Source organism: Rhyacophila brunnea, unplaced genomic scaffold (genome assembly GCF_057557595.1).
Source record: "Rhyacophila brunnea isolate RB1 unplaced genomic scaffold, BYU_Rbru_1.0 scaffold_3, whole genome shotgun sequence".
Lineage (NCBI taxonomy): Eukaryota > Metazoa > Arthropoda > Insecta > Trichoptera > Rhyacophilidae > Rhyacophila > Rhyacophila brunnea.
This window is the reverse complement of record NW_028232965.1, coordinates 29,211,584-29,227,442: the sequence shown is the minus strand read 5'-3', so window position 1 is coordinate 29,227,442 and position 15,859 is coordinate 29,211,584. Positions and strand designations below refer to the sequence as shown.

The 15,859-nt window shown below is 28.8% G+C and overlaps 1 protein-coding gene across 1 annotated transcript in view; it reads right to left on the bottom strand.

Moving 5' to 3' along the window:
- Positions 1-15,859, bottom strand: part of LOC147068194 (popeye domain-containing protein 3-like) — a 61,559-nt gene that overhangs the window by 38,625 nt on the left and 7,075 nt on the right. Inside the window, exons 2-5 of the mRNA XM_085953348.1 lie at positions 10,377-10,435; positions 9,987-10,071; positions 8,247-8,428; positions 2,676-2,807 (exon numbers count right to left, since the gene is read on the bottom strand). Of these exons, the coding sequence (XP_085809474.1) occupies positions 2,676-2,807; positions 8,247-8,428; positions 9,987-10,071; positions 10,377-10,435 (458 nt within the window). The remainder of the gene's footprint in view (positions 1-2,675; positions 2,808-8,246; positions 8,429-9,986; positions 10,072-10,376; positions 10,436-15,859) is intronic.

Genomic DNA, 15,859 nt, shown 5'->3' with positions numbered 1-15,859 from the left:
CTTGCGTAGTAGAACGATAGTGGCGAACCTGCCGGTAAAAAACAAACAACACCGCGCATAGACTCATTTTGAGGTTAACCGATTTTCACGACATGTCAAATAGTACCATAAAATGACAACACCGGGTCTCGCTTACTCTTGAAAAATGAGATTGGCGAAACGGTCAGCACTTTTACGTATAAACAGTTATTATGGCGATATTTTTAAATATTCACTATTGGTGAAAGTAAATCCATCCATGTATACAAGCGCTATAAGGCATTAAGGCGAAGTCTTCACTGAGCCTTTTTTAAAGAGGCACCTAGCGGAAAAATACGAAGCTTGCAATTTGAGACATTTTTTTGATAATTTACAATTTCAACTATATTAATGAATAAATATGTATCTGAAAACATTAAAAATAAAAATATTTTTTATTTTAAGTCAAAGACAAACTTACAATTGTAAAAAATGTAATAAAATGTGAATTTGTTCTATCGGACCGCACCCTATTATTACATATATTTTATCGTCATATTTATTATTAAAATTTAGTTTATTAAGTTTTCTAAGCATCACCTAAGCGATTTTTGACTAATTCATAGTTTTAATATTTTTTATATCTATTTTAAAAAACATCGATTTTTATAAAAAATATAAATGTGTATAACTTGAAATCCTTTTTATTTATATCAAATCAATTATTTTTAAAAAATAGATAAAATATTTATATTAATATAAATAAAAAGGATTTCAAGTTATACACATTTATATTTTTTATAAAAATCGATGTTTTTTAAAATAGATATAAAAAATATTAAAACTATGAATTTGTCAAAAATCGCTTAGGTGATGCTTAGAAAACTTAATAAACTAAATTTTAATAATAAATATGACCATAAAATATATGTAATAATAGGGTGCGGTCCGATAGAACAAATTCACATTTTATTACATTTTTTACAATTGTAAGTTTGTCTTTGACTTAAAATAAAAAATATTTTTATTTTTAATGTTTTCAGATACATATTTATTCATTAATACAGTTGAAATAGTAAATTATCAAAAAAATGTCTCAAATTGCAAGCTTCGTATTTTTCCGCTAGATGCCTCTTTAAAAAAGGCTCAGTGAAGACTTCGCCTTAAATGTATAATTTTCATATAAAATTAATACTTATGTCAAAAATATCTGTAAAGTGTTGCAAATAACTCCCTTCATAATATTATCAACAATACCAACGTTTCATCATCAGAGGTATTTTTAAATAAGCCTTCAGACGAAGAAAATGTATTTTCTCGGTTATCCTGTAGTTTTCCACCGTTATGCGCTATTCGAAATAAAACGGAAATGAGATATTCTCGGCTCAAATGATAATGTTATTTTGGATGATAATTATTATCAAACAATAAATTTAAATTTGCCGAATTATTAATTTAATGCCAGGTTTCAACTAAAGGAAGGAAATAAATTATTTTACATTACGATTTGTAAAGAATTAATGACTTTCAATGAAGCACTCGGGAATGAAAACGTCATTTCAAAATTATATATTTTAATTATCTCGTCGGTAACTTATAAAACTTTTTACGGACTATTAGGTATTTGAATTCAAGTTTCGGTTTTAAACTTAAAACGTTTGGTACACAGATGAAATAGCATTGAAACAAGTTATAACATTGAATATAATTAGGTTTCTAACAGTCAGTTATAAATATTTTAAAGACAAGAATTGTGCCTATAATTAAAGCGTTTAACTAGTCCGTACTACTCGTAATCACAAATGCATGCGAAGCATAGACCTTCAGTAAAAATGAGGTATGGAAATAAGTAAGAACATAAGAAAAAAACAAGTGCACATAATTGAAATGGAGTTTCTTAAATGCACGTTATATGAAAATAAGAAGAATACACTGGCGAAATACATCTAGTACGAGACTAAGGAATGGAATAGACCGGAGTGAAATGAAATCAGTTAGGTGAAGCCTTCGTCCAATAGTGCATTGATCCAGGCTGATGTATATAGTCCAAAGATATAAATCAATAAGAAATCAGTACAGTTTCCCTTTAACAGTTAGATATTATAAAAATGAAAATAAAAAAATTTCATGTAGGTACCATAGAATATCATAGATAATTAATATTTTTTCATAAATAATACTAATTCAGATGAAAACTAAAATTCAATCAAGAAGCTGAATACTGTAGACTATAGAGGCTAAGTAAATTTGGGGTAAGAATCTATTTTTTCTATTCTATCCAATGAATAATTTGAACAAAATTTAAGAATGTAACATTTTTTTATTGAATATATTATTATATAATTTGAAAACACCTCAAATATATTATACCTTCCAGAAAAAATATGACGCCTGACGGTCTTCAAAACCGTACCACTATTTTAGCGCCAATGCACTTTACCAATTACCAAATTACTCAATTCGTTCCAGTCTCGTTGGATGTCATATTTTTTCTAGTAGTATATATCTGCAATGTTTTCAAATAATGTATATAAAATTGGGGTGTTTTGTATATTTTTTCAATTCTCAATTCATTCTTTAATATGCCAAAATGATTTTTTCTCAAAACTGTAATTTAGCATCCTATTTTACCCAGTTCTTTAATTACTACACAACTAATAAAAATAAATTGACTCAAAAGCAAGTGCGGAGAAATATTTGAATGAAGCATAATTTACCTTTCCTGATAGAAGTAATCCCAGACGATCTGTCTTAGTGAGGTTCTGCATGGCGTAGGCTTCACCAGCGTGTAAAGACATAATCTGTGCAAACTCCGACGAGACCATTCGCTTAAATTGAATTCTTGGCACCTATTAAGTTATAAAATCCTGTTAACCAATTATCGTTCAGCAAATATTAAATATCTGGAAAATTTTAATATTTAATCGCACTTTGAAGTCACAAAAATCATTAGAGTTATATTCCGTATCCATGTAATAATGTGATTTATGAGTATGATTTCCACTTTACGTCGATTTGCAGAGAATTAAAAGTATAAAGGTAAAATAACATCAAATTGTAATTTAAAATGTACTCAATCTCGTATAATGTCATTCATGGAATGATTTTGACATGTATCTTCTGTTACCTTATTGTATTTTGAGTCAATTATAAATACATATACCTAAGTACTCAATAGTGTCATCAAATTGACATTAGATTAAAAAATATATTTATTTAAAAAGTGTCAGTTTTTTGAAGTAATACTTCTTTTGGCGCGTTTGGGAAATCAGATCAGAGTGTATTTTTGGCGTGTGACATGTAACACATAATTTATTTTTTCACACGAAAAAAAACGCACTCGATTGGTTTCGAACCACCGATTGTTCGGTTATCAGCCGAACGCACTACCTTTACGCCACAGTAAGATAATGCAATCGTGACGATTATACAGTACAATACTATAGTTTAGAATTGTTCCGTTGCCTAGGCAGCGAATTTATTTTTGTCGGCTATTTGCAATTCCTTACTTAAACAAACGATTAAACGTCAGAGGACAGTTGTTGGTACTTTAAAAATAAAAACAACGAGAAACCATTATATAATTTAGTAATATAAGTTAAAGTATATAGAAATAAACTAACGGCGTTCCAATAAGCGGTCTTTTTTCTTGAGTGTGTAATTTAACTAGATAATTAAGAGCTAGTCAAAGAATCTAGTTTATCACAAGTTTTGTTTTGTTACGCCAAAGAAGTATAACTTCTATCGCGCGTACATAAGTACACACATCAATTTTTTTAAAGATATTATCAGTACTTAGTAAAAATACCATATTTAATTGGGTTACTATAATAATAATATAATATTCCACGTTTCTAAACTATTATAATACCAAAATGCATTGACTGTAATTTCATAGCGTTACAAGTAGGTACATACAGTGTAATATTGTGGAGATCGTGGTATGTAAATTAACATGATAGATTAGAGGAATTTGTAGTTCCGCAGATCTCCGCTGAGTGTCTGTAGCCGTGATAAAATGGTAAAGCTATAATTTAAGTGTTGTACTTTAAAAAAAATCATAATATTATATATGTATGTAGGTACTTAAAAAACCTAGCGCAACATTTTTAATACTAATAATATATTATGTTTTGATTCACATCACAATTAATCTCGTGAGATATGTGTAATTTTTCATTCTCCGAGAGTAAAATGAGGGGCTAACAACTAATTCTAGTATAAAAACTATGTTAATTTACCCATGCATTTTGGATAAGTATTCATATTAGTCTTTATGTTTAAAGGATTAGACATTGTCATTTTATTATGATAAATCAAACTAATAGATTTAAAAACTTTATTACTCACAGTACATACATTATAAAAAGTAAATTATTAAATGGCGTAAATATTATATTATTAAGATGTAGATAGTGAGTTTGCTGCGAATATCTATATAATATTATATCGAATATATAATCAGAAAATACTCAGTAGTTAAGTGTAATCATACGTTAAAGTAATCTGTTTAGAAAATGCACTTTTTATATGAAAGTTGCCTCTGATGAGCCAAATGATAATTAGAACTAGCTTAGTGGATACTAATAGATAACCAACGGTATATTAAATCATGGCTAAATACTAGCTATTATGAGACTTAATCTTCTCTCCGAATTTGTACACTATTTAGGTAATTATCGGTTGCCAAATATTCTGCTTTAAATCATGACACTGAAGATAAATTATAATAATAGACTGCGTGGTTAGCGTATTACATTGAAAGTAAATACTCGCTCCGCTACAAAAAGGGGAATGTATAATATTTACCTATTAAGTAAATATTTACTGAAGTAATTTTGTATTGAAATAAAGATGTCAGAACATAATAATATGTTATGATATTAATTTGGTTATTGATGCAACCAGAAAAGTAAAAACACGTATCACGATATTATTTTATTTAAATTCAGTTTTAATTGGATTTCATTAAAAATATATCGCATCTCAATATTTTTATCTTAATTTTCAAATATACTAAATCAATTTTTACACGTTTCCTGGCTTAGATATTGTAAATAATTGATGATTTCAAGTTATACACATTTATATTTTTATAAAAATAATAAATATAAAAAAATATTAAAACGATGAATTAGTCAAAAATTTTAACGTTAAAAAATTGAAAACTTAATAAACTAAATCTTTATAATAAATATGACCATAAAATTTTATGTAATAATAAGATGTGACCCTGCAACAAATTCACATTTTATTACATTTTTTTACAATTGTAAGTTTATCTTTGACTTAAAAAAAATCTTTTTAATATTTTCGGATACATATTTATTAATGAATACAGTTGAAATTGTAGATTATTAAAAAAAACACTCAAATTGCAAGCTTCGTATTTTTCCGTTAGGTTCTCTGTTGGCATAAGGATCCCCCTTAATTTACTTTGTAAATCAGTCGGAGCTTGCGTTACGGTGAATGGAGATCGTTACCGGACCATGATCAATGACTTTCTATTATAAAAATATGAATGATATTGATATAGACAAGATGTGCTTTCTACAGGATGGTGCTACGTGCTATACGGCGACTGCAACCATCGTCTTATTGAAATAAAAATTTGGCGATACGTTGATTTCGAGAAATGTACCTTTCACTTGGCCTCCAAGTTCCGGTGATTTGACACTTTGGATTATTTACTGTAAAGTTGCATGAAGTCATTGGTTTATGCTGATAAATTAGAAATAATTAACTGGTTGGACGCCAACATTCTTCGTGTTATTCGTGATATACGGCCAGCAATGATCGAAAAAGTGGCCCAAAATTGAACATGCAGAATGCGCTTTGCCAAGAACAACCGCGGTGGCCATATCCCCGAAATCATTTTTAAATATTAGTATCATATATTGATCTTTTGAAAAATAATAAAAAAATGATTACTAGTTAATTTGTTGTTATTTTTTTATAATTTAAAGATCTATCGTGATTAAAAATAGTCTTACATAATATTATCCTGGATCAAAATAAACATATTTAAAAAAATAGATTTGTACCTACATCATCGAGATAAAGCGAATTAAAACATATACATTTTACTAGATTTTTACTACGAATTTTTACTTATTCATTATGTCATAGATTATACTATGATAGTTTACCCATTTTTTGTTTATATGGATTAGGTATATGTGTAAATTATTGAACGCCGTTAACAAAACATGTTCTGTCTTCCAAATTGATTGATGTTCGATGCGTATTAAGAAACTTCTGAATAAATATGAGAATTGGAAACTAGTTCAAAATAATAATGATGTTGCAAAAAGATAGTATTGTAATCATTATTGTGAATAGCATAGCAATCTACTTATGTTGTATCACGCATATCATCGTTACCGTCGACTCATATTGATTCACTGCTATGAGATAAAATTCTCCATAACGTTGGAATTCATTTCCTTTTATTGCATAAGAGTAGCGTATTTTTGTCGTATCGGTACATCTGAAATACTGCATTTCATCAAAACACAATTTAGTATTCTATTTTATCGTATCATTTTATCGCCTATAATAATAATAATATGTTCAACAGAGCTTATTCGTATTACTAACTGACGTAAATCGAAAGAATATTTACGTACAATAATAATTTTGTTGGTAAAGAATATTATTTTAATGGTTTTAATAATATATTAATGTAATTCTGTATAATGAAATATTGTATAGGTTATTTTTTTAAATTACTCTGAGTAACGACGTAGTAATTTTCATTTGAGAATGTAACATTCTTTCATTGAATATTTTTGTTTTACCATGTCCGATCCTAAGAACATCATAAATTATGGGCCTCGACAGTGTGGAGTTTTATATTAAATTAACAGATTTTTGTTTTTAAGGGAACTGAATATTGGCGACTTGCCCAACCTATTAGGTATATACTCTGACTCCAAACACACATTGAAATACAATATTTGTATTTGCCAGACCCAGATTTCGAACTTGAAACCCATGAAATTATAAGCCGCTCGGCCTATCGTGGGTGAATTATTAGCAAGTCGAAAACGTTATGATTAAAATTTATTTACTTATTATTGGCAACTTGATTTTAACCAAAAAGCATTACAAAATTAGCAAAATCTGTAAAGCGCTTCTGTTATAATATCCTACCAGTTAATTTCGTAATAATTAGGTAGGTCGCTGGTGTCTAAGTTGCTAAAACGTAATGTTGGCCAGCATCCAATTGATGAAGAACGTACGATTCTGAGAAATTATGTTGAATAAAAAATATATAACATAATAAAAAATGTTCTTTCACTCATCATACATATAGCAGTAATGAGTAGGTATATGGAGTTTCTGTTTAATCTGCAACGCGATGTATTTGTTTTGGTTAAGGTTAAATTACTCCACCGACCAGAGGCAGTAAAAAATAAGTTAGTAAATTTTAGACATTTTTTGATAATTAAAATTGTGTTTTAATTAATAAATACTTATCTAAAATCATTACAAAGAAAAATATTTGTTATTTATTGTCAAAGACAAACTTACAATTAAAAAAAAATGTTACAAAATATGAATTCATTGAAGGATTCCATATTTTTATTACTTATCATTTTGCGATCATGCTTATAATTAAAATTTGTTATATTCAGTTTTCTATAATGTATTGAAAATATTTTTAATTCATTCATGATTTCATTGTTTTTTTATATTTTTCAAAAAAATATCGATTTCTATAAAAAATTTAAATGTATACCTATAACTTGAAATCCTTTTTATTTATATCAAATCTAATTTCAGTATGGTCACAATATTATAATAATAACCCAATTAAAAATTCTCATACGATACTGAAAAACTAATGAGGTCTATATTCAGTAAAATATGGAATTCCTTAGTGTGTATCTTTTAGCATAAATCTATATATTCGTCTCGGAGCAAAACTGGTATTTTTCCTTTTTCATGAATCATTATGATTATTTAAATTAAAACTAAAAATACATAATAAAATATACCTATCCAAAGTAGATTTTGTAAAATGATTTATGTGTAATATATTTTGATAATTTTCACGTTCAAAGCCAATATAAAAGTTAAATTTGAAGTAGGTAATAAATAATAATACATACACTTATCATGATTGGTTCTAAAAAAATATCTGAAATATATTTTAAGGTATATGTACGAAAGACATAATATTAATGTAATACAATGTATAATAATTATAAATTGTATCGCAAAATTATTGTAATACGTATATAAATATATATTGGCAAATTATGCCTGATGGATTTTCTCACCTTGAAGGGCTCAAATAGATTATGATAAGCCTCTTCCAATTCCGGGTCAAATTTGACAGGCCTCATATCGTAGATGATGAAAACGACGTGCGCGATGTTTATAAAGAAAAAAGAAAAGTTCCACGTGAAGACATCAGGGGCGCAGATCACGTGCCACGCCCACACCGAATACACCAGGAATGCTAAAATAAAAACAATCTTTTAACGCCTTGATAAGATGAATGATATTCTCTATAACTTAATTAAATAACAACAAAAATGTAAGATTTTGTAATATAAAATAATCATATTTCTTACCTACATTAACATATAGGCTGATAATTTTTTATACATAAAATGAAGATTTATTGTACATATACTGAAATAATATTTTTAATCTATCACATATAATAATATAAACGTAAGTGTTGGCATGTAACTAAATCGAGGGTATTAGTTTCAAAGTCGGTTTTCTCCGTCTTTTACAATTTTAAGATAATCATAAAAAACAAGCATATTTAGGATTGCAAATAGAATATTTTTTTTCTATTCACATATTAGTATATAATTAGAAAAGGTTAAACAAAAAACCTTAAAATCACTAAAACTAATAAAAAAACTACGCCTAAAATTTCTTTAAATTTCTTCTCGAAACAACAGCTGATTTTTTAATCCAGATCTTGTTTAATACTATTTTACCAACTGAAGCTGTAATTAATAATTTATGAATACACATACGATGAAAACGTGATCAGAGAACTAGAATAACGAAAAAGATATAAAAAATGGAAGTTATCAACTTTTAAACCAATAGCTTCAATGTGTCTTATTTACCTACAAAGTTTTAATAGATCTTGACAACTAAAATTCAATAAATAATAAGACATGGGTACTGGCCTAATTCATTTATCTTATACTTTTGATACACTTTGGTGGATAAAACATAATAGATTATACTTTGCCTTATTTATTTAATTTTTATTCAAAGACTGCGATGGATCAGCCACGTACATATAATGTCAAAGGAGCTCCTGAGGGAAAGAAAACACCTGGATGACAGATACTGACATGGCTGAAGTGCGCCACGGGGGATTTGAGGACGCTCGGTCAAAGTAATCGGAAAGTGAAAAAAATTGGATTGTCCGAAATGGAGAAAAGAGAAAGAGATTTGAATGATGATGATAATTAAACCTGGGTGGTGGGTGGCAGTATTATATATTTGTAATTGATTTGAAATTATGTGATTATCCCTTAGGAGATGTACTAATATAGTATGATGCTCTAATGCTAAATATATATTGGTATATGTGGTTTGGTTTATAGGCGTATATATTATGTTGTCTTTTACACAATATTTATATTCAGTAGCCACATAAAATCATATAATTACGAGTACATAATATAAGTGAATTAATTGATTTTGACATTAATAAATATCTTGTAACTTCTAATACTGTAATATGTTAATAAAAGTGTATTGATTACTGTATTTTATTACAATAAAATTCAATGTTAGTTGTATATTTGAAACATTTTAACTACAATAATTAAGTAAGTATATAATATTTATATATTTTGCTTTATCAAATTTTGAAAGCTAGCTAAAATTTCGTAGTTAAGAAAAAGTTTTGTTTGGAATTACTTCCTCGTGATATTAATCAAAGTTCTTACCGATGATACATATTGCGCTAAAACGTCTACTTCACTTAATTGGCATGTCGTGTCAAAAACAAAATTTAACCAAGTTAAGCGATAGTTTACCTATTATAAGCGTGCTGTGCATGAAAAGTTGGCCCTTTTTTGTGGACGGGGCCGAATACGCCGCTAGGAACATGACATAGGCGACCTGCAAGAAATGTAAAAAAATCAGTTTACTCATAATTTATGAGGGAAATTTTATCCCTTTCCGGTTATCTTATTCAATGTTTTAAAACTTTATTGAGAAAACCCTGGCAAGATTAATTACTGTTGTACAAAGTTTATTACGTCATATTAATCATGTGCAGGAGATTTCTGAATAGGCAGCGATAGGTCAATTTTATCGAAAGCGAACAAGAAAAATGTAAGTCATTAGGGCCAAAATTTTACGATGAAATCGTTACAAAGAGTAATAAGTTTTTGTAAAAATCGACATAATAATTAATTGCTTACTTGAAAGGAGGTATGTTGTGATGACTTCCAAAATGCACACCACGGCCAATACCAGGGTCCTATAAAAACAATGTTAAATTAAAGGTAATGCGGTCACTGTTTGGTATCCTTGAGTATCCAAGGGACTGGACGAAATATTTTATACAGTATTAGGGGACATTTAGTGTATTAATTATACTTGTGTGATGATTTAGTTTAAATCTTTTTATTGTCATATTGTGTCGTACTCTATGTTATCTATAGTAATAAATACAACCTTTTCTGTTTCAAGAAAACCTTGAATTAAAGATTCGTACAGATAATAAAATTGGTAAAATAACCAGATTCACACTTCTTTTTCACATGTTAATTATAGTGTGGCGTAACTCTATCACTATTAAAAAACCTTTAAAAACACATCGCATAAAGACTAAAGGATGTTTTTATCCCATATTTGTTATGCATCCACGGTTATCTAGTTGGTAGAACAGTCGTCTCCAAAGCCAACGTATTCTTTAAAAAAATGATTGGAAGAACGCTGATGAGCAGGTATTAAAAAGCCAATAATTAAAGTTTGTCGTCATTAGTATGTCACCTCGTAGCATAGTGGATATTTACGCGGATTGGGGCGTATGCCCAGGAGCTGCAGGTTCGATTTCTGCCGGGTGTCTTACTTTTTTCAAAAAGATTTTTCTATTGGTTATAATATATTTTCTCAGAAGTGTTTTTCAAAATTATGTATGATTATAGTTTTCTTCAGAAAAAATAACCGATGATAATTTTCTATTTATTCAATTTAATCTTTTTTTATATTCAATGAAAAACTAAATAAGCAATTCATTTTTTTAGTTATGTAAATTATTTTTAAATTTAAAGCATTTACATAGGTACCTAAAATTTCATTTGATATTATTTTAAGCTAATTCATAAATATATATTTTGGAATAAAATAATATTGTTGATCTATTATTCATAGTATTATTTTAAAGAAAACAAATAATATGAAGCTTGACGAAAGATGAGAAAATGCAAGATGCATTTGAATTTAAGATATTGAGAGGGTCATGGAAACAGTATGCAATGAAAATAGTACGTGATCAAGAAGGTAAAAATACGTACTATAAAAATGATGTTCTTTTCGTCGATCATCTCACAACTGAAAGTGGGGTAACTCCATTAGGAAGGTCATGTATCAAAGATAGAAGATAGTTAGTTACTCAAGTAGCTTTATTGAATATAGGATCTCAGAGGGTAATGAAGTTGAAGGAATTTTCGACAATAAACTGTTTATTTTTAATTCATTTAGAAAATAATACATATTTTTTTAGCATTTAAAAAAAATACATTCCAAAAAATATTTACCCCAGTTCGAAAACAACGCTGAGAAACAGCGAAAGCTTTTGAATTTTGTATAAAAAAAAAAGATTAAAAAAACTAAATCATGATAATAATATGAACCTTTAAATCGCACATTAAATTTATATCTCCAAGGGATCATGGGTCATTTTTTGACAACTAGAGGAGAGACTGATACCTAATTAACTCAAAACAATGGCTCACACGGTTAATGGATTTTTGTCATATGCCAACTTCGGGACATTTAAAATAATATCGCAAAATTTTCTGTAAGTGCCTAAATCCGTAGGTGACGCATACATAAGTTATGAGGACTCATTCATAATATTCCACATGAATATGAAAACAAGTAACTCCACGTAAGTCTGAATTTTTGAAATATTCTGAATTTAGCCCTCTCCTCAGGTAGGTGGTGGGGCAGACTCTACCATGCCGTCTACTTCTTCTCACCGACCTCGCTACGAACGCTCCAGCTGTTGAAATATTTAAAATGAAAATGTAAAGTTCATCCGCTGCAGCGATTCTCAAGTTTTATCGTCTCGGGTCACTGCATAATAATACTTGACTTGCTTACCCGTCAACTTTTAATGAACATATTTTAGAACGAAAAGTTCACGAATATTTTTTATAGCTGAATTAATAATCGGATTTCAGATTCATGCGATATTAAAAATACTGGAGATTAATTTTTGTCGATAATAAAATCACTGATTTTTTTTTACTGGGACTCAAAAAGAGGATTGAATAAAATTATTGCTTGGTTAAACAATATTGAAGTTATTCTTTCAATGTTGTCTAATAATTTTATTGAAAATTAACTTGTCGTCACATTGAAAATATTGTTTATTTACAAAAAAATCATACATTTCGAACATTAGTATTAATTATTGGATGGATGGATGGTCAAATTATGATGTTTGTTCTATTATATTGTTTAATATGATAAATTGAGTCATGTCTATAGGACATGAGTTGTAAAATAGATCATCTTTACATGTACATATATATCTTAAACACCAGTATATAGATGTTCTTGAGGGTATGCTTATTTTTTTTAAAAAACCATTCACTCTTTGTAGAAAATCTGAATCTCATGACAGAGATATCTAAACAGTAAAAAACGTAATCTCGATATACCTGTCTCTTTATTTAGATAATTTAAAACAATTGGCTATAGCTTTAGATAGCGGCTTCCTGATATCTTCAGTCATTGGAACGGTGGAATGCGAGTATCGTTTGAGGGGTATAACTTTTGAATTGAGTCCCGATCTTCAATAATTAGAAGGTAATATAACGAAACAGAATAAATAATGCTCATTCGCAAAGTATGATCAAACGTGTAAATGTATGGCAAAACTTTTACATTTGACCGTCTCATTCAAAGATAACTGATTATCTGCATGGATAGAGAATTTAACCTCATCGGTAAAAAATGGATACAGTCAGTAAAGCATCCCCCCATGGAACTGGTCTTAAAGTACCTATGTTCTTTAATAACAAGCTGAAGACAATGGTATTCCATTTGCTTAGTTTTTAAGAAATATCCTATAGCCTTTGACGACTCGACACAATTAGCATTGACAAGTTTAAAGGTTGCAACGATGATAGCTAATCATCGTTAAAGGATGAAATTTCAAGAAAAACGATAAAAATAATTGATATAATTGTATGATTACTATGCATAATATATTTTGTAAATATTTATTGAATAGGTAATTATTCATAAGGTTGAAGAACCGTTCGAAAACTGCAAAAGTTCACAGGTCTCGTGCGGGAGTGCAGTAGAATTTTAGAACCATCCCTAAAACATTTACTGCCGAATGAGATTTATGGTCCAATTCAATTATTGTGTTGCTGACCAGTGTAGCAATATTATTGCTAGCTGCATTGGATACAATTCTTTACGTAAATAACAATAAGCCAATGATTGCTAAGTGTTTTGGAACGTTTTGTGTATTATATTTTTATAGTTCTGATGCAACGTAAACAAATAATACTGGCTTAGTTTTTATGAGATAGTTGAATAAATCTTTATTTCCGTGTTAAATAAAACCCATAAAGCATTAATTCGTAAATACTGTATTCGTTATTATTATTAGGTAGGTACATTAAAATCAAGAAATTTTATTCAATGAATAACACTCCCTTACATAAAACATAAACAATTTAGAATAACAGTATACTTAAATATATAAAGAAAAAAATCACAGAAGAAGAACTTTACTGATCAAGCTGTCGATATTACGACTGGACTACGATTAATACCTGTGTTTTAAGATTATTCTACATGATGTCCTTTTTAAACTAAAAAACTAAAATTTGTGGAGATCCTGAAAATAGCTAGGAATCAAGGTATAGTAGTAATAGCAAGGAATCAAGTATTTTTTTCGGTGCCTTGATTGAAATCACAAAAACTAGTCCTCAATATTAGCCAAATTTTAAAAGCACTTTGGTTGCATTACTATTAGTTAATTTCATAGTTAAAGAAAATTGGCCGAAATCGAATGGAAGTTTGAGTCCAGTGAGGCACAATATTTTTCTAATATGGATGTTTCTGAGATGTTTCTAAATTATAATGTTGCTCATTTAATTTAGAATCTGCCCAATTCATTTCTTCACCTTCTAAAAAGGTTTCTTCATAAATTCATTCTTTGCGAATACTTATTATCCATTTTTTCAACCTATTTGGTATATGCTCTGGATCCAAATACATATCGACAAACAACATGTGAATTTATCAGACGTGGGAGGAAAACGACGGTTTTAAAATGACGTACCTGTCTTGAACGTTTAGAAAAAATAACAAATTAGTTATTAATGTGTATTTGATTCAAAGCAAGTGTTAAATGGGTTCGGGAAATATTCAGTAACCAATCATTCCTAGTAAGAAATATATTAATATTATTTTCACTTTGTAAAGACCCAAATACTATAGAAAGTAAAACATAGTATTTTTAATATAAAAAAAATATGACTAATATGTAAGAACCCAAAAGGTGTTTTATTTAAAATAAAATGTCAAGAGAGACTTATAAATCGCGATAAAAACTTGCCATGCATTGTTAAATAAACTATGTAATAAAGAAACTCAAGAAGCATTATTGAAAAACTTTTTCTTCAAAGTGCTTTGTAACTTATTTTTCAGAAGTCGTAGAAGAAAACACTACTCAGAATAATCATACCGTCGAATCGTTTCAGTCAAATCAAATCGTCAACAAAATCGTCGTGAATAGTAAATTATTTATTTCCCCCGCCACGAAAGCATTCATGTGAAGGCTGTACTTTGTGTTTATGTTGTCATTATGTTTAACGCACGACAACCACCTGTATGTACGAGCCGCGCCCCATCCCTTCCCGGTCATCAACCCGTAATGACGGTAAATTATTCTGTTTACGCTTCTCTGGTCAATAAACATCCTCCCGGATCGTGAAAATTTAATGCATTGTTTCGTTGCTTTTTTTATTTTAATGCGGGAAGGGGTGTGGATCCCGACGGTGTTTCCCTACAGGCTTAAGCCGGATAACCTGAACCGGTTGGCGATATAAAACAAATGGTGAAACTGTTTTACATGTCATTGACACATACTTAAAAATTGATATATTTTTGCCCATTAATTTGTCGATAAATAAAACATAGATATGAACTGACTGATAATGAAGCCTTGAAGTCCTTGTATGAGAAGACTGTGCCTTGCATATTATTAAAATACGAAAACCGTATTTAACACATTTTGAAGTTTATTATTCATATATTTTTTAAATATATTATTTACAGCAGATGACATAATTTCATTAACACTATATTTTGACATATCCATTCGAGATATAGTTAAAAATATATTTTGAAAAAAAATATTTTCGCGAAGTCTACAATATTGAAGACACTCAGGTTCAGATGAAGTTTTCAGATATTATACAAGAAATGAACAGACCCGTACAATTATTTGCGTTGTTGAGAATGTGGTTAAATGGTAAAGATACAGAAAAAGTTTTTTTGGAGTTCCACTTCGAAAGTATGAGCGTAACTAGAATTTGATACATCATGATACATGAAAGATCCGCTTTCCAAAAGATAGAATAGCTTGGACTCGATATTAAATCAAATGAATAACATCATACCTTAAAATCCATAATAATTATCCCAAACA